Consider the following 26,742-nt stretch of genomic DNA (forward strand, 5'->3'; position numbering starts at 1 on the left):
AATTGGCATCTATTTTTATCATCCAAAAGAACGATTGCCCAGGCCTGGAAAAAATCTACAGTTCCTTTTTAGTAAGTGCAAGACTATATGATGGTCTTGATGCTCAATGAACAAATGTCTTATATACTTATAGACTCCCATGCCAAGTTTTTAAAGATTTTTAAAGATGCCTTTCCTACTCTCCCTCCGAATAGTTGGAGATGTCAATGATTGACACCCCCGATGATCCCAAGCCCCTGTATCTGCTTTCCCCTCTTTGCCCTGCCTCTTCTTTTTTCTTTTGCTTCCTTCCCTCTTGCTCTCCCTTTCTCTTGTCAGGACCCTGCTCCCATCTTTTGGTTTTTACATGGGTCTATTGCCTATCACATTGTTGTCTGCTTCTTATCACGTCCAAGTTTAAGATTACTAGCTACAGTGGATATAGAAAATATTCATCCCCCTTTAAAATAATCACATTTTGTAGCCTTGCAGCCTGAAATGAAGACAGGCAGAATTTTTGTTTAATCCAGCTGTATTGACTAGTGCAACCTAGAACATCCAAGTGCAAGATATACCACCAGCATGTCAGCAAAAAAAAAAAAAAAATCAAAAACCGAATCACTGAGTTGGAAAAATAATTCCCCCCTTGTGTCAGTATTTTGTTGAAGCACCTTTTGCTTTAATTACAGCCTTTAGTCTGTTGAGATATTTCTCTACTAACTTTGCACATCTAGACTAGATTTGATGGTGACCGTTTGTGGACTGCAGTCTTCAAGTCATTCCGCAGTTTTTCAATGGGATTTAAGTCTGGGCTCTGACTAAGCCATGCAAGGACATTCACCTTTTTCTCAGGGTTCATACGGTCCTGGAAATCCTGGAAAAGTTTTGGAATTTTTAGATGACACTTTCCAGGCCTGGAAAGGTCATGGAAAATTAGGAAACACACTAGGTTTTGGAAAAGTCATGGAATTTACTGTGGAGAGGCGGGGAGCAGCGGGGAGTGGATGCTTAATTATTTTATGATAATTATATTGCAACATACTGTATTTACATTTCGCTGTATTAGCGTCCTTCCGGGTCCGCGGTATGCGCATGCTGTCATTGGCCAGCAGCAGCCGAAGAGATGACCCAATCAGGCAGCGGGGAGGGCCGGCCGCCGTTTGCCTGGAGACACTGTGACTGGCTAGCAGCAGCAGTAACAGCTGGGAGATTATCAACCAATGAGGCAGCGGAAGCGTCACTGGAGGGCGGGCCGGCCGCATGATCGTGATGATGATGCGGAAGGGGGCGGTAAGCATTTCGGTTTCCGCACCCCCGCTCTTAGTCCCCCCAGTGACTGGGGGGACTTAGTGCTCTTAGTCCCCCCAGAGCTCTTAGTCCCGTCCCCCCAGTGCCCTTAAGCCCCCCCCGTGCTCTTAGCCCCCCCCCCCGGGCTCTTCAGCTCCCCACAGTGCTTTTCATCTCTCCCCCCCATGCTTTCTGGCTCCCCCAGTGCTCTCCAGCTCCCTGGCTCCCCCCTCAGTGATTTCCAGTTCCCCCCAGACAGTGCTCTCCATCCCCCTGGTTTTCCATGCTCCCCCCCCCCCCGCGCCTTCCAACCCCCTGCAATGCTTTCCAAACCCCCCCTTAATTCTCTCCAGTCCCCCCCCCCTCCCCGTGCCCTTCAGCTCCTCCAGTGCTCTCTGCTTCCCCTGCGCTCTTCTATCTTCTATCATGTCTGCAGTCTCGGACCTTCTCTTGTATCATGTCCGCAGCCTCTGACCACCTCCTGTATCATGTCCGCAGCCTCTGACCACCTCCTGTATCATGTCCGCAGCCTCTGACCACCTACTGTATCATGTCTGCAGCCTCTGACCACCTCCTGTATTATGTCCGCAGCCTCTGACCACCTACTGTATCATGTCCGCAGCCTTTGACCACCTCCTGTATCATGTCCGCAGCCTCTGACCACCTCCTGTATCATGCCCGCAGCCTCTGACCACCTCCTGTATCATGTCGGCAGCCTCTGACCATCTCCTGTATCATGTCGGCAGCCTCTGACCACCTCCTGTATCATGTCGGCAGCCTCTGACCACCTCCTGTATCACGTCGGCAGCCTCTGACCACCACCTGTATCACGTCGGCAGCCTCTGACCACCTCCTGTATCATGTCGGCAGCCTCTGACCACCTCCTGTATCATGTCGGCAGCCTCTGACCGCCTCCTGTATCATGTCGGCAGCCTCTGATCACCTCCTGTATCATGTCGGCAGCCTCTGACCACCTCCTGTATCATGTCGGCAGCCTCTGACCACCTCCTGTATCATGTCGGCAGCCTCTGACCACCTCCTGTATCATGTCCGCAGCCTCTGACCACCTCCCGATCATGTCCGCAGCCTCTGACCACCTCCTGTATCATGTCTGCAGTCTCTGACCTTCCCCTTTATCATGTCCGCAGTCTCTGACCTTCTCCTGTATCATGTCTGCAGTCTCTGACCACCTCCTGTATCATGTCCGCTAAATGTACAGTGTGTGTCGTAAAACGTTTGACATTTCGAACATGGGAGAGGCAGCGCTGTCTAGCCACGCTAAAGGTGCAAAGCACCAGTCTGCAGCTGCATGCTTGACAGCTTCCAATTTGATCGCTGGCTTTTTCACCCGTGCGCCTGAAGTGACGGCTCCCAGCTGTGGCAGCAGTGCTTCCATCTCATCCACTGTAAAACAAGGGACCATTTTGAGTCACACTGTATCCAGAAACGAAACCCTAACTGCAGAGGTACTGTACACTACAAAGATTGTCATTTATATTAGTAAAAATATGCTGGGTGTGACATGGATTTTCTTCTTATTTAACATGTATACATAGACATTTCATGAAACATTAGGTCATGAATATTTACGTGAAGTCATGGAAAAGTCATGGAAAAGTCATGGAATTTTATTGATGAAAATGTGTATGAACCCTGTTTTCTCCTTCAACCATTGTGTGGTCATTTTTGCTGTGTGCTTTGGGTCATTGTCAAACCTACTTCCCATTGACAACTTTCTGGCAGAGGGCAGCAGATTTTCCTCAAGAATTTTCAGTTTTTCCTTCTATCCTGACAAGTGTCCAGACCCTGCTGCCGAGAAACAATTCAATTTTAGTCTCACCATAACACCTCTGACTCTGACCATAACACCTTTTTTATGTGGCCTCAGAATCTTCAAGGTGCGTTTTGGCAAAGCTCAGTTGTGACAGCATGTGACCTTTCTTAAAGATAGGCTTCTTTCAGCAACCCTCCCATACAAGCCACATTTTTAAAGAATTCGTGATATTATGTGATATTGTGATATCGTTGTCACATGCACACAATGAACACTCTTTGTCATAAATTTCTGCAACTGCTTCAGGTTTGCTGTAGGCCTCTTGGTACCCTCTCTGACCAGTTTCCTCCTGGCTCTCGCATTCAAGTTCGGAGCGACGTCCTGATCCAAGGAGGGTCTGCGTTGTACCAAATACCTTCCATTTCTTAATAATAAACTTTGCTGTGCTTCTAGGCATCGATAAAGCCTTTGAAATGTTTTTGAATCCATCTCCTGACTTGTGCCTGTTCACAACTTTATCCCGGAGATCTTTTGACAGTGCCTTGCCACCCATAGTTGACTGTTTGCTTCAGTTGCACTATCAGTGACTGAAATGCTCCAGGAAAGCTCTTTTCATGCTGAGCTAATCAAAATGACCACAGCTGATCACAGTAAAAAGTCGAATGGCTTTGTGTGCCATTGAAAAGGTGATTAGCTACACCTGATTGAGTTTACAAGTCATTTTTAGGAGGGGGTGATCCTTTTTCCAACTCAGTGATTCTGTTTTTTAATTTTAAAATTTTCTGACATGTTGGTGTTATACTTTTCACTTGGATGTTATACGTTGCACTGCAGTAAATACAGCTGGATAAAACAAAAACTGTGTCCATCTTCATTTCGGATTGTAAAGCAACAAAATAAGGTTATTTTGAAGGGAGGTGGTTCTTTTCTATATCCACTGTATGAGCAGCTCCCCTTCATGGTGTTCATTCATATTCATTATTTTTGAGTACTGATGTTGATCTTTTTTCCTCTTTATTTCCACCACATAAGCTTTACTGTACTTATGCTGTTAATTTTAGCCCCTGCGTGGTCAGATTTGGTATTTTCCCTTACTACTTGTTTTAAACGAAAATCCCAAATTTTGGGATGTCCCCAGAACAGTAATAGAGGGGAAATCTTCCACCCTTATTTACTGTATCCAAAATTGAAAAAAAAAGGTTTGCCTATAGTTTTACTTTAACCACTTACCGCCCGCCCGCCGTCATATGACGGCGGGACGGTGCGGCTATTATCCTGGGCGGACGTCATATGACGTGACCCAGGAAATGCACGGCAGGCGCGCGATCGCGGGCGCGCCGCCGTGCACTGCCGGTGTCGGCGTGTCCTCGGGACACAGCCGGTCACCGGCAGGGGGGAAACAGCCACTGGGCGTGGCTGTTTCCCACGTGATCGGCTGTGTTCCAATGACGCAGCCGATCACAATGCAATAGCACCCCAAACGCTGTGCAATGTTGCCGCCATTTCCGCCTGCCGAATCGCGGTAACATCGCGCAAACAATGCATGACGCCCAAAAAAGGTACAAGAGCTTCTTTGGGGCGTCATGCGTTGTTTGCGTGATGTTACCGCGATTCGGCAGGCGGAAATTGCAGCAACATCGCACAGCGTTTGGGGTGCTATTGCAAATCACGGGCAACGCACAGGCGTCCCGCAATTTGCAATGATTTCTGGATCACGGGCAGAATCGCAGTGATTCTGCCCGCGATCGCTACGCTCACATGTGAACATAGCCTAAAATTCACCGGTCACCAGAGACTGCCATCAGTACCGCCGTGCACCATCGCCCGTCACCTGTCACCCATCAGTGACCATCGCCCGTCACCTGTCACTCCATCAATCACCGTCACCTGTCACCCCATCAGTCATCGTCACCTGTCGCCCCATCAGTCATCGTCATCTGTCACCCTATCAATCATCGTCACTTGACACCCCATCAGTAATCGTCACTTGTCACCCCATCAATCATCGTCACATGTCAACCCATCAGTGATTGTCATCTGTCACCCCATCAATCATCGTCACTTGTCACCTCATCAATCATCGTCACCTGTCACCTCATCAGTCATCGTCACCTGTCACCCCATCAGTCATCGTCACCTGTCACCCCATCAGTCATCGTCACCTGTCACCCCATCAGTCATTGTCACCTGTCACCCCATCAGTCATCGTCACCTGTCACCCCATCAGTCATCGTCACCTGTTTGCCATATACATGCAATCACTTACTGACCGCCTAACGACTATATGCGTCGGCCATTAAAAGCTAAATACTGGGGTTATGGCAGCAGATAGCCCCCATAACCCCGGTATTTTTTGAAACGGCGGGCAGTCGGCTTTCAGATAAGGGTGGTCCCAGTGGCGGATTCGCCGCGGAATTACCCTTACGGTGCAGGGGAAGAGGTGCCCCCCCCCCCTCCTGCCGCGTCCCAGACGTTTTCCCAGCTTACCGGACCCGCCGGCAGCGGGGAAAACTATCCGGTCCCGGATCCTCAGAGACAGGAAGTCGAGTGAGGGCAAGATGGCCCTCACTCAACTCTATGGTCTTGGAGGACCGGAGCTACGTCAAAAGACGTTGCCTAGCAACCGGTTTAAAGGGCCGCTTTTTTTTTTTTTCTTTTTTTTTTTTCCTCTTTCAACAATTTTTTTTTTCTTTTCTTTTTTAGTGTAGTTGTGAGGTGTGAGGTCTTTTTGACCCCAGATCTCACAATAAAGAGGACCTGTCATGCCTATTTCTATTACAAGGGATGTTTACATTCCTTGTAATAGGAATAAAAATGATCAAAACATTTTTTTTTTTTAAACTGTGTAAAAATAAAAAAATAATAAATAAAATAAATAGGAAAAAAAATTAAAGCGCCCTGTCCCCGTTAGCTCGCGCGCAGAAGCAAACGCATACGCAAGTCCCGCCCACATATGTAAACGGTGTTTAAACCATACATGTGAGGTATCTCCGCGATCGTTAGAGCGAGAGCAATAATTTGAGCCCTAGACCTCCTCTGTAACTCTAAGCTAGTAACCTGCAGAAATTTTTAAAATGTTGCCTATGGGGATTTTTAAGTACCAATGTTTGGCGCCATTCTGTGAGCATGCGCAATTTTGAAGCATGACATGTTGGGTATCTAATTACTCGGCGTAACATTATCTTTAACATTATGGAAAAAAATTGTGCTAAATTTACTGTTTTCTTATTTTTTAGTTAAAAAAAGTGAATTTTTTTCAAAAAAATCGCATCTGGAAGACTGCTGCGCAAATATGGTGTGATAAAAAATATTGCAACGATCTCCATTTTATTCTCTAGGGTCTCTGCTAAAAAAAAATATATAATGTTTGGGGGTTCCAAGTAATTTTCTAGCAAAAAAATTATTTTAGCTTGTAAACACCAAGTGTCAAAAATAGGCCCAGTCTTAAAGTGGATAAATGGACAACTTTGCGTAAAGCGCTACTTGGATGTTAGGCCTATGTGTGTGGCCAGGCTGTGAAAAAGTGTTACACATGTGGTATCGCCATACTCAGGAGGAATAGCAGAATGTATTTTGGGGTGCAATTTTTGCTATGTACATGCTATGTGTTAGAAATATTGCATAAATGGACAGCTTTGTGTAAAAAAAAATGTGTTTTCATTTTCTTTCCACATTTTCCAAAAACTTGTGGAAAAAAAATGACGTATTCAAAAGACTCAATATGCCTCAAAAATTATACGTTGGGCTGTTTGCTTTCCAAAATGGGGTCATTTTATGGGGGTTTCCATTGTCTTGGTGCTCCAGGGCCTTCAAAAGTGCGATAGGTTGTCAGGAAATTATATGTGTAATTTGTGCTCCTAGAATGCCGGACGGGGCTACTTGAATGTTAGGCCTCTGTATGTGGCCAGGCTGTGAAAAAGTCTCACACATGTGGTATTGCCATACTCAGGAGGAGTAGTAGAATGTGTTTTGGGGTGTAGTTGCAAGTATACATGTGCTGTGTGAGAGAAACAACCTGTTAATATGGCAATTGTAAAAAAAAAAAAAAAATCTTCATTTTGCAAAGCATTGTGGGAAAAAATTACAACTTCAAAAAACTCACCATGCCCCTTATTAAATACCTTGGAATGTCTACTTTCCAAAAAGGGGTCATTTGGGGGATATTTGTACTTTCCTGACTTTTTAGTGTCTCAAGAAATGAGATAGGCCTTCAGTACATCAGGTGTGAGCAAGTGTGATCAATTTTCAATGATTCGCACCATAGCTTGTGGACTCTATAACTTTCACAAAGACCAAATAATATACACTTACTTAGGTTATTTTTACCAAAGATAAGTAGCAGTATAAATTTTGGCCAAAATTTGTGAAGAAAAATGACTAATTTGCAAAATTTTATGACAGAAACAAAGAAAAATGCGTTTTTTCACGATATTTTCAGTCTTTTTTTATTTATAGCACAAAAAATAAAAAACCCAGCATTGATCAAATACCATCAAAAGAAAGCTCTATTTGTGTGAAAAAAAGGACACAATTTTTGTATGGGTACAGTGTTGCATGACTGAGTAATTCTCAGTCAAGGTGTGAGAGCGCTGAAAGCTGAAAATCGGTCTGGGCAGGAAGGGGGTGAAAGTGCACTGTAGGCAAGTGGTTAATCTAAAAAATATATAAATTTAATAATTTATATTCCTGTGTTTATCTGAATTAGATTTTGAGTAATGTGCAATGCTGCTGGTTCCAAGTCCCTTTGTTGTTTCTCTTTATTTACATGGCTTACTAGGGGTTGAACTAGTGGAAATGCATTTAAATTATGTATGAGCAATACAAATAAATACAGTTCATATTCTGTTCACAGCAGAAGGGGTACATGAGTGTCTTTCCTTAGAATTTCCATGATTATTTTCCAATCAGTTCTCACAGCATAACACAATCTGGATCTGGAAGCTGCAAAGGGTTATTCTGCGAAATGGAAGGGTGATCTACTGTTTTTAAAATGTTCCATGGAAAATCTTCAGTGCTAGGAGTTAGGGAGAATTTCACACTACTATATGTATAATATGACTACAAATACTATCCAGATGCTCAGATCCATGTAATATGGTTTTGTTAGCGCAGGTAACAAGTAGATTTCCAGGTCTAAAAGCCTGGTTACTTTTTAAAGTACGGAGTAATGCTAGACAGTTGTAAGTGGCTATAGCCCAGGTGGTTATTTGCAATGACAATCCCTGAGTTCATCCAGGTGTGTTACACAATGTGTTGAATAGCTCCAAACAACCGACTTATCAAGCTTCTGGCTGGGGGGCTCCTTATTAGGGCTAGATTCAGAAGGTGGTGGAGAATAACTACATGAGTTCCCCATGAAAAAAATTACACTGCCTCCTAATTTAAAATTGTATAAAATATTCATGTAGGCGTATGCACTCTCATGGCTGGGTGGGTGCTAACTGGCAAGTTACTAACTATCTCTACCTACATGACAACCACACATTTCCTAGACACAACTGTCCCATGTGTCATCTGTAACTTTCTACTGTAGTTCTTTTGACGTTATAAGGCTTTAGAGACTCACCATTCAGCCCCTTGAGCATCTAATAATTTTTCTGGGGGGCAAGGTTCTCAACAGAGGAGTTTGGCCATTTGGACACACTGTAAACTTGATAGTTGATATTGTGTATTCACTGCTGTACTGATGAGCCATCTTGAAGATTGAAGATTACCAATGTAACTAATTTGTGAAATTGGTGTGTGTTTTACTTTACTAATATTGATGTTATTAGTCATTTATGGTTTTCATTTACAGGTGGGAACCTATTGAAGAAGACCAGCCTCCAGCTGTTTTCAAGAAGCTGTAATGTTCTGAATAGGCACAATGGGCAGGCGATATCCAGGTGGAGCATATCGACCAAGCAGTTCATGTATGTATTACTGCTATTCAGACATATTAGTATAAAAGTTTTGCCCTTTTTTTCTGCTGAAAAAGAGAGTTTTTGGGCAAATATGTTAATAACCTTTTTTCAGGTATTTGTTGTCCAGCCGGACTTCATGACTAAACTACCTTTACTCTCATTGACAGTGAGAATGACCTTACTAACCAATGATGTTGCTTAGAGTTTATATAAATTAATCCATTTCAGACTTAAAGCGTAACTCCACTTTTGTTGAGAAAATAACATTCCCCTCTGGGTGATCTATGCACATTGGAGGGATTTTAGCAAATTTTGTTACATATTCCTACCTTTTGTTATGAAGAAATCATTGTTTGTTCCTCTGTGCCCCTGTGCTGAGTGGGTCAAATGGAAGTGGTTTTATAATTATCTATCAGCTGTAGCAGCTGCAGGGCTCTAATGAGGGAAGCTGCTGGATCCCTTTAGACGTGTTCCTATTGGTAGTATTTCACCAAAAATTACATTTTTGTTGCAGGGGATGCCAGAAATCTGACTTATATCTTAGTACAGACTTCTGGGGAAATTGGTGAGCCAATCACACAAGCAGGAAATGATGTTTCTGGGGTGTGGTCAGTATACATTCTGTGTACAGAACAGCTCCAGGATGCCATATTGCATTGCAATTTCAGAAAATTACAACAGCAGCAGATTTAAAAGGAATGGTCGTTTTTAATAACATTCAATTACAATATGATTTGTGTCGCAATTGTAAACGCTATATTGTTTTCTCTTTATTTACTGATTTTTTTTCCACGAAAGTGGAGTTACCTTTTAATTTTGAATTAAGTTTGGGAAAGGAAAATCATTGTTTTAAAGTCTTGATAAAACTTAAATACATTTTTAGTTGCCTTTTTTTTTTTAACATAAACATTAAAACATTATGTATGATGAAATTGTGTAGTTTTGCTGTGTGCTTGTATTGTTCAGTTTACATCTGATGTACATCTAGTATGCTGTGTGCCACTTTCCAGTAACTGTCCTTGTCATTTCCTCTGGTTTTAAATTCAGTCCCTTGAGAGTGTTCTGCAGTTGCAGCCACTCTGTTTATTGGATTCAGTGTATTCTGTTTCCTGATGCCTATTGTATTTATGTGTGTTATTCTGATAGCCAGGGAATATCTACAACTGTACTTACTAGTCTGGTGTTCTGCCTGTATATATTTCTGATGCCTTTCCTTTTTACAAGTATCAGCATATACAACACTGACATTAATAGATGCTGGAGAATTGAATCACCTAATCATTTATTCTACATCCCAGGGACTCCCGTATCTTATGTTCTGCACATTGGTTGGGGTAGTTATGAGGGCGGTTCAACTCTGTTTGATTTTTAATTTTTGTTTTAATAATTGGGAGGAGTGAAATTAAAATAACCATTTTGTAATAAAAGGAGTGAGATTTTAGTATAGTCAAAAACAATGCTTTTAACTATGGTGATCTTCTCAGTAGAGAATGGTAGCCCTTCCTTATTTCTGTCATGACCGGTTTCCTTTAGGGAGAACTTTAGGATAATTACAAAGCATAATATTGTTTTAATATGAGGAGTTATTAAAATGAATGAGAAAAAAAAAATAACTGCACCCCTAATATATAATATTAACATTTAATGTATCAATGTATCCTTATTTGTTTGGCTGTACGTCTCCTATGGATCACAGGAGTGCAGTTAGTTTTGCACTCCTGTGACCATTTTTAGCAGAGAGCGGGCTGAAGTCCATTTGGGCATCATTACGACCATAGAGTAGGGATCCGCCCTCATGCCTGGGTTGGCACCTGGCTCAGCCTCTCAGTGAGCTGCTGAGAGCCTGAGCCGGCCGCTCCCACCCCCACCCCCTCGACAGCTCAGTACTCCAGTAAGCCAGGAGAGGACAGTCAGCAGCTCTCTGCTCACGGAGCTGTGAGAACCGAGCGATTGGCGGTGTCTGATCCCTCGGTTCTCAGTGTTAGAAGCGCTGTGTGACTGATGCAGCATCGGACTGATGCTGCGTCCACCTAGGTAAGCATGAATCTAAAAAAAAAACCTCATACATCTATTTTAAAGGAGAAAAAAAAAAAAGCTTTTCCCATACTTCTCCTGTGGATCACAGGAGTGCAATTAGTTCTGCACTCCTGTGACCTGTTTCCAGCCAACAGCGGGCTAAAGCCCACTGTCTGCTGACATCACAGAGCCAGTCCACCATACAGTTGGGATCCACCCATAGGCCTGGACCGACAGCTAGTTCAGACTCTCAGCAAGCCCCTGAGAACCTCAGACTACTGCTCCCACCCCCTCCACAGCACTTGGGAGGGGCAGAGCAGAGAACAGGTGACTGACACTTACCAGCTCTCTGCAGGCTGAAGACCGAGGGCTGAGCGATCAGCAGTGTTTGATTGCTCACTTCTCTTAGAGGCGGCAAGGGACAGCTGCAGCTGCGGGGAGTGAATATGTTTTTTTTTTTTTATTGTTATGCGACTTCCATACTTCTCTTTTAATTACTATTAAATGTTATTAATATTTGAATATTAGAGATTAGAGGCTTTGGGATACAAATTTAACATTTTTAACAAAATGTGTTTATATGGCCATTTTGGTTAAGATCAGCTATAATGTTTTGTCTTAGCATGTTTTTTTAGTATATATTTTTTCGATAGCAGTATTGTATGATCTATTGGCTGTCAGGAAATTCTTCCTCTGTGCTCGGTCATGCTTATATTTAGAAAGGCGAGGTGCATGTTTGTGTTACTCTGGGTTCTGCACTAAACCGCTTTCTAGAAAAAAAACAAAAAAAAAAAACAAAGCAGAGCAGCAGAAATGATCAACCACGAAAAAAAAAAAAAAAATAAGAAAAACTCACAAATTATCTAATTGCTTATTCCTGGTATAAGAAAACCAACAGATTTTAGTTTTCTGTCTTGTTTCAGAAAATAAAATGGGGAAACTGATATGTTATAAGAGTTGCCACCTTTTGCCAAGTACAAAGTCACACTGGTGGTGGAAGAAAAATATATGCTACTGAATGGCATTGCATATTTATGGCCATGTTTTTCTTTCTCTATTTTTTTAGTGTGAGTGCCGGTTCACACTATGCGGTGCAGGAACCGCATGCAAATTTTGAACAGGAATCACACCGTATTCCTGTTCAAATCACATACGATTCTTCAGTGGTGCGATATGAGCCATTATTCTGCATGGATCAAATCGCACCGAATCTAAAACCTGCAGGACCCTTTTTTTGGTTGCACCAGAATCAGATTGCATTGGTGTGAATACCCATGCAATCCGAATCTGCGAACCGATTTCGAGGTCTTAACTTGACATACACACCCACAGCGGTTCGCATGAATCGGGTGCGATTTGAATGCGGCGCGGAATCCGCACAGAATTCTCAGGGAATTTACACCGCATCAGTGTGAACCAGTACTGAGAAACAAAATCTGATAGTATGAAAAAAAAAAACATTTTAGAGTGGTAGTGAAAAACTGTATTAAGTCCCGAATCACACTGATGTGGTGCGAGATCGCTGCAAATTCTGTGCGATCCGAATTGCCCCCCGTTCATGCAAACTGATGTGGGTGTGTATGTTAACTACACCTCGAAATCGGTTCGCAAAACGCAGTGCAGTTTGCAGAATTGGATCACATGGGTGTGAACACCCAATGTGATCTGATTCTGGTGCTGCCAAAAAAAAGGGTTCTGCACGTTTTTTGTGTGGTGTCGGTGCAGTTTGAGCCATACAGAATAATGGCTCAAATCACAGTGCTAAAAAATCGCATTTGATTTGAACAGGAATGCGGTGGGATTCCTGTTCAAAATCACATGCGGTTCTTGCACCGCATAGTCATGTGAACCCTAGAGATTCTGGATAACCCTCTGCATACTGCGATATACTAGCAAACTTTGAAATGAAAAACAGGGATTTTTAGTTCACAGATATTGCAATACATGCTTAAACTGGCCAACTGTGTCAAAGTAATCCCTTTTATGGCCAGTCCAATTCTTTGCCAATGCAAATGCTACAGTGGACACAATGCCAACATGTCCACCAAAGCATTTGCATTGGCAAAGCAGAATAGGACTGGTCATAAGAGGGATTACTTTGACCCAGTTGGCCAGCTTAACCGGTTGCCGACCGCCGCACGACTATATACTGCGGCGGTCAGCCCCGGCCAGGCAGAGTGACGTATCGGTACGTCACTCGCCTGTCACTGACTTGCGAGCCTATTGCGGGCGGGCGCGCGCCCGCCGAGGCGCGCGCCCGCCGCGACTCGTTCACAGACAAGTCAGTGCGTGTGACCGGCGGACTCGATGTCCGCCAGTCACACTGCGATCGCTCCTGTGAAGGGAGAAAGACAGAGCGGCTTGTGTAAACAAGCTGCCTGTCAGTTCTCCCTGTGTAAAAGTGAAGATCTGTCCGTTCTACTATGTAGAATGGTTGATCTTTGCTTTTACACCAATAGGAATGTCCCTGCACAGTTAGAATCACGCCCCTAGGACACACTTAACCCCTCCCTGTCCAATAAAGTTAACCCCTTCCCTGCCAGTGTCATTTTTGCAGTAACAGTGCATATGTATAGCACTGATTACTGCAGTAATGTCACTGGTACCCCCAAAAGTGTCAAAAATGTCAGTCAAGGGTCCGATCTGTCCGCCGCAATGTCGCAGTACCGAAAAAAAAATCGCAGATCGCCGCCATTACGCGTTAAAAAAAAACACCAAAAATGACAAAAATCTTTCCCTTTGTTAGTAAACGCGATAACTTTTGCGCAAACCAATCAAAATACGCTTTTTGCGATTTTTTTTACCAAACATAGGTAGCATAAAACAAATTGGCCGAAAAATGTTAAAAAATTTTGATTTTTACATTTTTTTTTTTGGGGAATTTCATATAAAAAAATGTGAAAAATATTGTTATTTTTGCAAAATTTACACTCTTTTTTTGTTTATAGCGCGTGATCAAAAAATCGCACAGGTGATCAAATACCACCAAAAGAAAGCTCTGTTTGTGGGAAAAAAAGGACGTCAAATTCGTTTAGGTACAGCGTCGCACGACCGCGCAATTGTCCGTTAAAGTCACGCAGTAAAAAATCGCAAAAAAAACCCTGGTCCTTTAGCAGCCAAATCCTCCGGGGCTTAAGTGGTTAAGCATGTATTGCAATATCTGTGAACTAAAAATCCCTGTTTTTTCATTGCAAAGTTTGCTAGAATGGGTATATAGCAGTATGCAGAGGGTTATCCAGAATCTCTAGTATTATCATGTGGTCACACCCCTTTACAATCTAATAGATTATATGCGTGTACAAGCTATTGGGATCTGAGAACAGGTATTATTATATTAATAATATTATAGAGGATTTATATAACGCCAACAGTTTGCACAGTGTTTTACAAAATGAAGGTAGACATTACAGTTACAATACAATTTGTTACAAGAGGAATCAGAGGGCCCTGCTTGTTAGAGATTACAATCAAGTGATACAAAAGGTAATAACTGTTGAAGATGAGCTGATGGAGAAAGTAAAAACACAGTGTATTAGTTAGAAACAGGATAGGCTTCTATAAAGAGAAGGGTTTTAGGTATCGTCTAAAGATCGATAAATTGGGAGATAGTCGGACAGATTGGGGTAGGGAGTTCCAATTGATGGGAAAAGCTTGGCTTGGTAAGGTGGATGGGTCTGGCAGCGGCATTCATGATGGATTGAAGGGGGGATAGCCTATGTAAAGATAATACAATGAGGCGGGAGTTGCAGTAGTTTAGACGAGAGATGACCAGATTGTGAATTAGAAGCTTTGTAGTGTCATTGGTTAGAAAGGGACGTATTCAGGAGATGTTGCGGAGGTTGAGGCGGCATGATTTGGACAGGGATTGGATGTGGACATGAAAGGACAGTTCAGAGTCCAGGCTTACCCCTAGCAGCCTGGCATGTGGGAATAGGGTTGCCACCTAATCCTTTTAAACCAGGACACACATTAATTACACAGATTCTATGGCTAATTAAGGTGGTAATTAACCACTTAAGCCCCGGAAGATTTTACCCCCATTCCGACCAGGGGGTATTTTGCGATTCGGCACTGCGTGACTTTAACGGAGAATTGCGCGGTCGTGCGACGCTGTACCTAAACGAATTTGGCGTCCTTTTTTTCGCACAAACAGAGCTTTCTTTTGGCGGTATTTGATCACCTGTGCGATTTTTTGATCACGCGCTATAAACAAAAAAAGAACGTCCATTTTGCAAAAATAGCAATATTTTTCCCTTTTTTTTATGTGAAATTCCCCCCCAAAAAAATGTAAAAATCAAAATTTTTTAAAATTTTCGGCCAATTTGTTTTATGCTACCTATGTTTGGTAAAAAAAATCGCAAAAAGCGTATTTTGATTGGTTTGCGCAAAAGTTATTGTGTTTACTAACTAAGGGAAAGATTTTTGTCATTTTTGTTGTTTTTTTTTTAACGCGTAATGGCGGCGATCTGCGATTTTTTTTGCGGTACTGCGACATTGCGGCGGACAGATCGGACCCTTGACTGACATTTTTGACACTTTTGGGGTTACCAGTGACATTTCTTCAGTAATCAGTGCTATATATATGCACTGTTACTGTAAAAATACACTGGTAGTGAAGGGGTTAACTTTATTTCAGAGGGAGGGGCTGTGTGTGTCCCTAGGGGCGTGATTCTAACTGTGATTGGCTGGGGCTTCAGCTGTATGCAGACTGATCAACGGATCTACATAGTAGATCCAGATGATCAGCTCTCATACAGCGAGGAGAATGACAGGCAGCTTGTTTACACAAGCTGCCTGACATTCTCCCTCTCCCCCGCCGATCGCAGAGTGGCCGGCGGACATCGGGTCCGCCGGTCACACGCGCGGGGGGGTCCGTGACCACTCGGGAGCGGGAGCGCGCCTCCGGGGGCGCGCGCTCGCTCCCTAGACCCTCACAAGCTAGTGACGTAGCCCTACGTCACTTTGCCTGTGAGGGGCTGTCCGCCGACGTAGATAGTCGTGCGGCGGTCGGCAAGTGGTTAAACTCACTTAGTGCCTTATGTGTATTATATTAGGCTCAGAACCTGTGTAATTATTATGTGTCCTGGTTTAAAGGGATGAGGTGGCAACCCTAGTGGGGACAGACTAATAGTTGTTCCATTGATCTTGACAGAGAAAGCGGGGAAGGGGCACGTGGGGGAGGAAATATTATGAGCTTGGATTTGGATAGATAGTAAAACAGTGATACGTGAGGAAACTGATGGGGTGAACGGAGGGGTAGAGAGACAGATTTGGGTGTCGTCAACATACAAAAGATATTGAAAGCCATGGGAAGCTGACCCAGGGAAGAGGTGTAGATCGAGAATAGGAGAGGCCCAAGGAAAGAACCTTGGGGGACCCCAACGGTAAGAGGAATAGGAGAGGAGGAAGTAAAATGTTTGTACTGCACAGATATACAGTATCTCACAAAAGTGAGTACACCCCTCACATTTTTGCAAATATTTTATTACATCTTTTGATGTGACATCACTGAAGAAATTACACTTTGCTACAATGTAAAGTAGTGAGTGTACAGCTTGTATAACAGTGTAAATTTGCTGTCCCCTCAAAATAACTCAACACACAACCATTAATGTCTAAACCGCTGGCAACAAAAGTGAGTACACCCCTAAGTAAAAAAGCCCTAATTGGGCCCAATTAGCCATTTTCCCTCCCCGATGTCATGTGACTCGTTAGCATTACAAGGTCTCAGGTGTGAATGGGGAGCAGGTGTGGTAAATTTGGTGTTATCGCTCTCACTCTCTCATACTGGTCACTGGAAGTTCAACATGGTACCTCATGACAAAGAACTCTCTGAGGATCTGAAAAAAAGCATTGTTGCTCTACATAAAGATGGCCTAGGTTATAAGAAGATTGCCAAGACCCTGAAACTGAGCTGCAGCACGGTGTTCAAGACCATACAGCAGTTTAACAGGACAGGTTCCACTCAGAACAGGCCTCGCCATGGTCGACCAAAGCAGTTGAGTGCACGTGCTTAGCGTCATATCCAGAGTTTGTCCTTGGAAAATAGATGTATGAGTGCTGCCAGTATTGCTGAAGAGTTTGAAGGGGTGGGGGGGCCTGCCTGTCAGTGCTCAGACCAAATGCCGCACACTGCATCAAATTGGTCGCATGGCAGTTGTCCTAGAAGGAAGCCTCTTCTAAAGATGATGCACAAGAAAGCCCGCAAACAGTTTGCTGAAGACAAGCAAATTGAGAACATGGATTACTGGAATCATCTCCTGTGGTCTGATGAGACCAAAATAAACTTATTTGGTTCAGATGGTGTCAAGCATGTGTGGCGGCAACTTGCTGAGGAGTACAAAGACAAATGTGTCTTGCCTACAGTCAAGCATGGTGGTGAAATTGTCATGGTCTGGGGCTCCATGAGTGCTGCCGGCACTGGGGAGCTGCAGTTCATTGAGGGAACCATGAATGCCAACATGTACTGTGACAGAGACTGGGCCGCAGGGCAGTATTCCAACATAACGACCCCAAACACACCTCCAAGACAACTACTGCCTTGCTAAAGAAGCTGAGGGTAAAGGTGATGGACTGACCAAGCATGTCTCCAGGCCTAAACCCTATTGAGCATCTGTAAGCCATCCTCAAATGGAATATGGAGGAGCACAAGGTCTCTAACATCCACCAGCTCTGTGATGATGTCATGGAGGAGTGGAAGAGGACTCCAGTGGCAATCTGTGAAGCTCTGGTGAACTCCATGCCTAAGAGGGTTGAGGCAGTGCTGGAAAATAATGGTGGCCACACAAAATATTGACACTTTGGGCCCAATTTGGACATTTCCACTTAGGGGTGTACTCACTTTTGTGGCCAGCAGTTTAGACATTAATGGCTGTGTGTTGGGCTATTTTGAGGGGACAGCAAATTTACACTGTTAGGCCCCTTTCACACTTATGCAACGCGATATTACCGCGATTTTGCCGCGAATAGCGGCACGATTTTGCCGCGACTTTGCCGCGATTTTGACGCGATTTTGAGCAATGGCTCAGGGCTATATACCTCAAAACGCATTAAAATCGTGCCAAAGTAGTGCAGGAACTACTTTGAAGTCGGTGCTACTTCAAAACGCACTGAATGGGGCTCATTGAAAATAATGGAAAACGACCTGTAATGCGATTTTGCGGTCCAAAATCGCGGGACAAGTCGCACTAGTGTGAAAGGGGCCTTATACAAGCTGTACACTCGCTACTTTACATTGTAGCATTTAATCAGTGTTGTCACATGAAAAGATATAATAAAATATTTACAAAAATGTGAGGGGTGTACTCAATTTTGTGAGATACTGTAGGTCTAAAATCCTCTAGGAAAATGACAGGCGTGATTGAAATGCATTGTAATTTTCTTGTGTGTACTTGCATAGTAAAAATTGTTTACAATTTTCTTTTATTAGTATTGGTAAATCAGATCTGCATTTCATAGTCAGCATATTAAAGTCATACTGGTTTTGAGTTTAAAAAAAAAACAAAAATGATGTACCCCTTTAGCCACTAATCATAATATCATGTCTCATGCTCGATAATGTCCCTGGTGAGTTTGCAGAACTGTTTGTCCTACAGAGACCTAGTAGATCAGAATGCAGATGTCTGCCACGTGTGAATTGATGTGAGAGTGGACATGGTGCTGTTTCAGTTAGAGCGCAAAAAAAATGGCAACGTGATAATATAATGTAAGCTCTGTGCAAAGACTTCAGGAAGCTAATATGAAATTGTGACCTTATCATAAAAGAAGTAGAACTTCAAGGATTAATAAAGAAAATGACGTGAAATGAAGTTATAATGCCGCATTGATGTGGGCCAAGCTGAAAGGCATGTCTAAAAATAATTAACAATGATGGGGTTGTTCTGTGTTCTGTTCCATCAATAACTCGGCTCTAAGAAACGAAGGGCTTAATTAACTGTGATACTTTAACATTTAGTAGGAAATTGAAAAGTAAAAACAGATTGCAATACAAACCAGCAAAGACGTGGTCAACATACACTCTAAAGTCTGCTGAAGGAATTCTTAGAAATATTCTCCTTTTTAAAGGTATAAGTGCAAAATGCTAACCTTGTTATTGGAGGTGTATGAGGTCTCGCTAAATGCATGTTAGGAGAGCACATTGCCTTCTTTACATCCCAACACAAAGATGTTTGCAGAACATTTACATGTACTTCAGCAGAGAAAACATTTATAGGGGGAAAGCCAGGGCCGTCTTTATTATTGATTGGACCCTGGGCAAACATTTTCTTGGGTCCTCCCGAATCCACTTATGAACTATGTGTGGGATAAAGGGGCAGCTGCTTTGGGCCCCACAACAATGACTGGGCCCGGGGCAGCTGCCCCTTTTGCCCTGCATTAAAGATGGCCCTGGGGAAAGCACCAACAAAGTGCCCGAATAAGCATGTACATCACATAATCACATATATAACAGCAGTTACATCACAGATACATATTTTCCTAACTAGTTTGGCAAGCAATACACATGATCCTTGTAACTTCTTATCCTTGGCAATTAACATTCCCGGTTTCACATATATCTGTATTCTCGTTAGTTGCAGGAGAACAGAGAGAAAGAAAGGGAGAGAAGGGAGGTCTAAACTGTGCAGCTTGACTGTTTCTTTCTTCGTAGTACTACAGGGATCATCAGAATCAACCATTTTGTTTTGTTAATTTATCCACCATTTTAGAAGGCTTTGCAGGGGATGCCACACCAGGTTTACCCATGACATTTTCTGTCTCGTGGATTCATTGTTAAAATATTCCCTCCAAATTTTCATGTGCAAGCACATGGACATCAAATAGCAAGTGATGGTGTCATTCCCCATGCAGAAAAAAACACATCTGGAATCCAACTACAGAAGAGCGACTTGTTAGTTATAACCTGGTGGTAGGGAGCAGAGGAACAAACTAATGATCTGAAATGATAGGGGGGGGGGGGCTGTACTCGGCTTTGGGCTGGTCTGTTCTGTGGAGTATGATAGGGGAGTTCTGTACTGAGGGGTCTTTACTGAGGGGTGTCTGTATTGAAGGGTAAGGCTAGGAGCAGGGATGTATTGTGAGGGTCTGTACTGAAGGAGTCTGTTATAATGGGTGGGGCTGGCCAGTACTAAATTGGTGGCCTGGGAGGGGTGTTTCAGGGCTGTGGGGGGAAATCTGTACTGTGGGAAATTGGGGCTGTTGATTGAGATGTGTACTGTGGGGCGTATAGGCTTGGGGGGTGGGGGGATTTGTACTTTCAGGATGGGGTCATTTTTGGTTGTATTCTGTACAGTGGACTGTGCGTTTCACACTCCTGAGACCTGTACTCTTTGTCTTATGCACTCTTGAGAGTGTAGGTACAAGTACTGTGGCATACTGTGTGTGTGCTGTATATACAGCGAGTAAGCTCAGGTTTTATTTACCATGGCACTTTAAGCCTCTCCCACACCCACAACTTGGCCCTGCCCACAATTCAGCATGGCACCCTGCACACGGTTTCATTCCTTTTGTTTTTTTTTGTTTTTTTATCTGTTTGTGTGTGTGTGTCTGGGACATGCAGTCAGGGAAGGCAGGGGAGGCACGTTCAAGCCTCGAGGTTTGTAGTACGTCGAGCTGGGGTCACAGAGACCCCAAATTTAGGGGTACCCAAAGTCCTACTCCTATTGTTGCAGAGATATGGGGCTCTTTGCACATCCTGTCAGAATGTGATTGCAGCAGACTGAGAGGATCATCTCACAGTGCCTCTGATTTCTTGTCAGAGGCACTGAGCTCAATGGACAGCTTGGAGCCTTGGACCAATGGTAAAGCACCATTGGTCCATGCTGTCCTATAAAAATGCTGCAGTGGAGGCTCTTCTCTCACTGCAGTGCCATAGAAGGGGGGTATGTGTCTGATAGACAAATACTCCCTTCCAGCCCAACCCTCCTAACTAATTTGTCGGGGGGAATCTGATTGACTGCCGGCATCCTGATGCGCAGGTTTTTAAGTGTAAGCCAATTGGCTGAAGATAAAGATTAAATTTTTTTATCTCACAGTGCTCAGCTACGCTGTGGGGGTTTATTCAGGGCCGGCCTTAGGTGTTCAGGCGCCCTGTGCGAGCTAATCCTGTGGCGCCCCCCCATCCTCACCTCTCACCCACCCTAAACATGTCTGTATCTATTGAAAAACAATTTAAGAGTATAATTGCTGCTAACTGACTCCTTACATCAGAGACCCCCACAGAGTCCCCCTTACATCAGAGACCCCCCGCCCCACAGACCTACCTTACATCAGAGACCCCCCAGACCCCCCCTTACATCAGAACCCCCCCCCAGACCCCCCTTACATCAGAGCCCCCTCAGACCCCCCCTTACTTCAGAGACCCCCTGCCCCACAGACCTACCTTACATCAGAGACCCCCCTCACAGACTCCCCTTACATCAGAGCCCCCCAGACTCCCCTTACATCAAAGACCCCCCCACAGACTCCCCTTACATCAGAGCCCCCCACAGACTCCCCTTACATCAGACCCCCCTCACAGACTCCCCTTACATCAGAGCCCCCCACAGACCCCCCTTACATCAGAGACCCCCCTCACAGACTCCTCTTACATCAGAGCCCCCCAGACTCCCCTTACATCAAAGACCCCCCCACAGACTCCCCTTACATCAGAGCCCCCCACAGACTCCCCTTACATCAGACCCCCCTCACAGACTCCCCTTACATCAGAGCCCCCCACAGACCCTCCTTACATCAGAGACCCCCCTCACAGACTCCTCTTACATCAGAGCCCCCCAGACTCCCCTTACATCAAAGACCCCCCCACAGACTCCCCTTACATAAAACCCCCACACAGACTCCCCTTACATCAGACCCCCCTCACAGACTCCCCTTACATCAGAGCCCCCCACAGACCCCCCTTACATCAGAGCCCCCCACAGACCCCCCTTACTTCAGAGCCCCCCTTACATTTATTACATACTTGGGCAGGAGAGAGGGTAAGCTTACTTACCCTGGGATGAAGGCTCATGCTGTCTGCACTCTGCAGCTTTTCTTCTGTGTTAAAATTCCCGCCCACACATCCCCGGAGAGTGTGGGCGGGGCAGACCCAGGAGGAGGACGATCTCTCTCTCTCTTCTCTCGCGTTTCTAAAGCTGAGCTGTGTGTGAGATACACAGCTCAGCCCTGCGCAGACAGTCCGGACTTGGAGACACAGGTCAGGCACAGCCGCACAGCGGGAGGTAAGCGGCGGCCGCGGCCTGTGTTAGCCCTCTCCAGGCCGCGGTTGCCGCTTACCTCCCGCTGTGCGGCCTCATCATTTGCGAGCTGTGATGGCCGCACGGCGCCCCTGTTGCCCATGGCGCCCTGTGCGGCCGCACAGCTCGCACACCCCAAAGGCCGGCCCTGGGTTTATTCACTAAATGGTGATGTGGGGTTTATTCTCTAAATGGTGATGTGGGGTTTATTCACTAAATGGTGATGTGGGGTTTATTCACTAAATGGTGATGTGGGGTTTATTCTCTAAATGGTGATGTGGGGGTTTATTCTCTAAATGGTGATGTGGGAGTTTATTCAGTAAATGGTGATGTGGGGTTTATTCACCAAATGGTAATGTGGGGTTTAATCACTAAATAGTGATGTGGGGTTTATTCTCTAAATGGTGATGTGGGAGTTTATTCACCAAATGGTGATGTGGGGTTTATTCACCAAATGGTGATGTGTGGTTTATTCTCTAAATGGTGATGTGGGAGTTTATTCACCAAATGGTGATGTGTGGTTTATTCACCAAATGGTGATGTGTGGTTTATTCACCAAATGGTGATGTGGGGTTTAATCACTAAATAGTGATGTGGGGTTTATTCACTAAATAGTGATGTGGGGTTTATTCACTAAATGGTGATGTGGGGTTTATTCACTAAATGGTAATGTGGGGTTTTATTCACTGAATGGTGATGTGTGGTTTATTCACCAAATGGTGATGTGGGGTTTAATCACTAAATAGTGATGTGGGGTTTATTCACTAAATGGTGATGTGGGGGTTTATTCACTAAATGGTGATGTGGGGGTTTATTCACAAAATGGTGATGTGGGGGTTTATTCACTAAATAGTGATGTGGGGTTTATTCACTAAATAGTGATGTGGGGTTTATTCACTAAATGGTAATGTGGGGGGTTATTCACTAAATAGTGATGTGGGGTTTATTCATTAAATAGTGATGTGGGGTTTATTCACCAAATAGTGATGTGGGGTTTATTCACTAAATAGTGATGTGGGGTTTATTCACTAAATAGTGATGTGGGGTTTAATCACTAAATGGTAATGTGGGGTTTAATCACTAAATAGTGATGTAGGGTTTATTAACTAAATAGTGATGTGGGGTTTATTCACTAAATGTTGATGTGGGGTTTTTTCACTAAATAATGTATCTGGCTCTGATACTAGCCAGTGCCTCACCGGCCACTGACCTCACCGCTTTTGAAAAATGATCAGCCCTGGGTGCCAAATATGCTGGGTGCACCACTAGCAGGGGAGGAGGGCCTTCTGTACTGGACAGATAAAGGGATTGGAGAGATTCTGTGAAAATTGGAAATTGTTTTTATTATCACATCCCAGGATTTTCTTATCTCAGTAATTGTTCATTGATTAGAGCGTGGTCTTATGTTTTTCTCTAGTACACAAGACCAGGTAATCTGGTGTTTTGGAAAGACCAATTACTGAGCTATGCGTGGCACAGATATTCTCGCTGTGTTTGGTTGGACTATGAATATACAAATGAAGTGATTTCCTATATCACAGACCCTGAAAGAAACATAAACTATATCATGCTGAGAGGACTATGCACTCAGCTCCTCATATTAGGGCTCATTCACACCTAGCACTCTGGATTATAGTGTGGGGTATTGTGTGATTTATTACAGCACACTGCAACACGAGTTGTACAGTATGTGCATTGCCATTCATTTTGAATGGTATTCCGAATTCAATAAATGAATGGGCTGCAGTAACACAGCATACAATAAAGCGTGTTGTGGTCCATGCTTTACTTGAGAGCAGCATAGTGTGAATGGTGTTTTAAAACCCAGATGTCATGACTTTGGTATGATTGCAATAATACATGGATAGCTATAGCGGCGGTAGATTAGGGAAGTTAACAAGTGGCTGAGGAGCTGGTGTAGTAAGGGTTCCTGGAGAACTGGGCCGACTTCTCAGTCGGCTAATGGCTCTTTAGTAGAGACGGATTGCACCTAAATGGGAAGGGTGCAACCGTACTGGGTGAGAGGATGGCCAACAAGTTAGAGGGGCTTTTAAACTAGGTGATGGGGGGGAGGGTACAGATGTAGAATTAGCCAGTGGGGAGCAAGGTTCAGCGGGCACAAATGGGGACATTAGCGGTAGGGTGTTCAGAGTTCCTAAATCCAAGGTGGGTATGGGGAATGATCAAAAGAGCAGCCTAAAAACAACATCAAACGAGGATATAGTATTACGAGGTGTGTATACCAATGATAGAAGCCTGGCCAACAAGATGGGAGAGCTGGATCTGCTGATGTATGAGGAGGACTTAGATTTTGTGGGGATTACAGAGACTCATGATTGGCTGGCGACCATTCAGGGGTATTCCCTTTATCGCAGAGATAGAGAAGGTAAGAAAGGGGGAGGGGTATGTCTGTATATTAAGAACAGTGTACAGGTAAATATGAGGGATGATATTAATAATGGAGCTATGGATGAGGTAGAATCCCTATGGGTAGAACTTCAAAGTGAAGGCACTATGGGGAAAGAAATATTGGGCATATGCTATAGGCCCCCCAACCAGAGGGAGGAGGGGGAGGCAGACCTCCTTTTACTGATTGGATTGGCAGCAAGGATGGGAAATGTCATTATAATGGGGGACTTTAATTATCCAGATATAGACTGGGCAGAAGGAACCGCGCATTCATCCAAGGTTCGGCAGTTCCTAAATGTTTTACCGGACTATTTTATGGGTCAGATGGTAAACGCACCGACAAGAAACAATGCGGTACTAGACCTACTGATTACCAACAATACAGACCTGCTCATGGATATAGAAATACGGGGCAACTTAGGAAACAGTGACCATAGGTCAATTCGTTTCAGCATTAATCATAGTAACAGGAAACACAAGGGTAACATAAGGACACTGAATTTCAAAAGAGCCAATTTCCCAAATCTGTGCTCTTTGCTAGAAAATATCAAATGGGATAGAACCCTGGGAACAAAGAACACGGAGGAAAAATGGGAGTGCTTCAAGAGCATACTAAAGAAAGGGATTGGCCAGTGCATTCCAAAGGGAAATACATTTAATAGAGCAAAACTAAACCCTGGGTGGCTAAACTCCAACGTAAAAATGCATATTAATACTGAAGAAAAGGCCTTCAAAAATATAAGGCTGAGGGGTCATTGGTAGCATTCAAGCATTAAAAAGAGTGTAATAAGAAATGTAAAGGCAAAATCAAGGCAGCTAAAATAGAACACAAGAGACATATAGCGGAAGAGAGTAAAAAAACCCCAAGAAATTCTTTAAGTATATAAATAGTAAGAAAGCGACGACAGAACACATTGACCCCATAAAAGACGACAAAGGGAATCTGGTCACAGAGAACAGAGAGAAGGCAAAAGTGTTAAATAATTTCTTCTCTTCAGTCTTCACAAAAGAATTGGGGGCTACACTAACTCAGCTTGTAATGCTAAATTAAATAATACACCTCAGGAAGTACCCCCATGGTGAACAGAAGATAGACTTAGAACTAAACTAGAGAAACGTAACATTAATAAATCACCGGGACCGGATGGCTTGCACCCGATGGTTCTTAAAGAGCTCAGCCAGGTGATAGCCAGACCATTATTCTTGATCTTTAAGGATAGTCTACAGACGGGTATTAAAGCCAGACCATTATTCTTGATCTTTAAGGATAGTCTACAGACGGGTATGGTGTCAGCTGATTGGAAAAAAGCCAACGTGGTACCAATATTTAAAAAAGGGCCGAGATATATCCCGGGTAACTATAGGCTGGTCAGCCTAACATCAGTAGTCTGCAAGATGTTAAGAGACTACATACAAGACTTTAGTAAGGAGAACGGTATTATTAATAGTAATCAGCATGGATTCATGAAAAATCGCTCTTGTCAGACCAATCTATTGACCCTCCACGATGAAGTGAGTTGCCATCTAGACAAAGAAAAGCCTGTGGATGTGGTGTATCTGGACTTTGCAAAGGCATTTGACACAGTTCCCCACAAACGCTTACTGTACAAACTAAGGTACGTTGGTATGGACCATAGGGATGAGTACCTGGATAGAGAACTGGCTCCAGGGGAGAGTCCAGAGGGTGGTGATAAATGGGGAGTACTCGGATTGGGCGGGTGTGGAAAGTGGGGTCCCCCAAGGTTCTGTCCTGGGACCAATCCTGTTTAATTTATTCATTAATGACCTAGAGGAGGGGATATCTAGCACAATCTCGGTATTTGCGGATGATACTAAACTAAGCATGCCAATATCTTCGATGCAGGGTGTGGAAACCTTACAAGTGGACCTGAACAAAATAATGGGGTGGGCAACTACATGGCAGATGAGGTTTAATGTTGAAAAATGTAAAGTAATGCACTTGGGCGTCAGAAACACGAAAGCAAGCTACTCACTAGGGGGGAATCTCTGGGTGAATCTAAGATGGAAAAGGACCTGGTGGTCCTAGTGGACAACAGGCTTTGCAATGCCAAGCTGCTGCAAGCAAAGCCAACAAAATAATGGCATGTATAAAAAAAGGGAATTCACTCCAGAAATAAAGAGA

At 43.9% G+C, this 26,742-nt stretch overlaps 1 protein-coding gene across 3 annotated transcripts in view; it reads left to right on the plus strand.

Moving 5' to 3' along the window:
- Positions 1–26,742, plus strand: part of APBB2 (amyloid beta precursor protein binding family B member 2) — a 439,699-nt gene that overhangs the window by 61,309 nt on the left and 351,648 nt on the right. For all 3 annotated transcript variants that reach the window (XM_082256024.1, XM_082256023.1, XM_082256025.1), the window contains exon 2: positions 8,838–8,952. Coding sequence is in view for 2 of the 3 variants with exons in the window: in XM_082256023.1 (XP_082112149.1) it covers positions 8,907–8,952 (46 nt within the window). In the remaining variant the exon portion in view is untranslated. The remainder of the gene's footprint in view (positions 1–8,837; positions 8,953–26,742) is intronic.

This window comes from Pelophylax lessonae (genome assembly GCF_965119305.1).
Source record: "Pelophylax lessonae genome assembly, chromosome: 1".
NCBI lineage: Eukaryota > Metazoa > Chordata > Amphibia > Anura > Ranidae > Pelophylax > Pelophylax lessonae.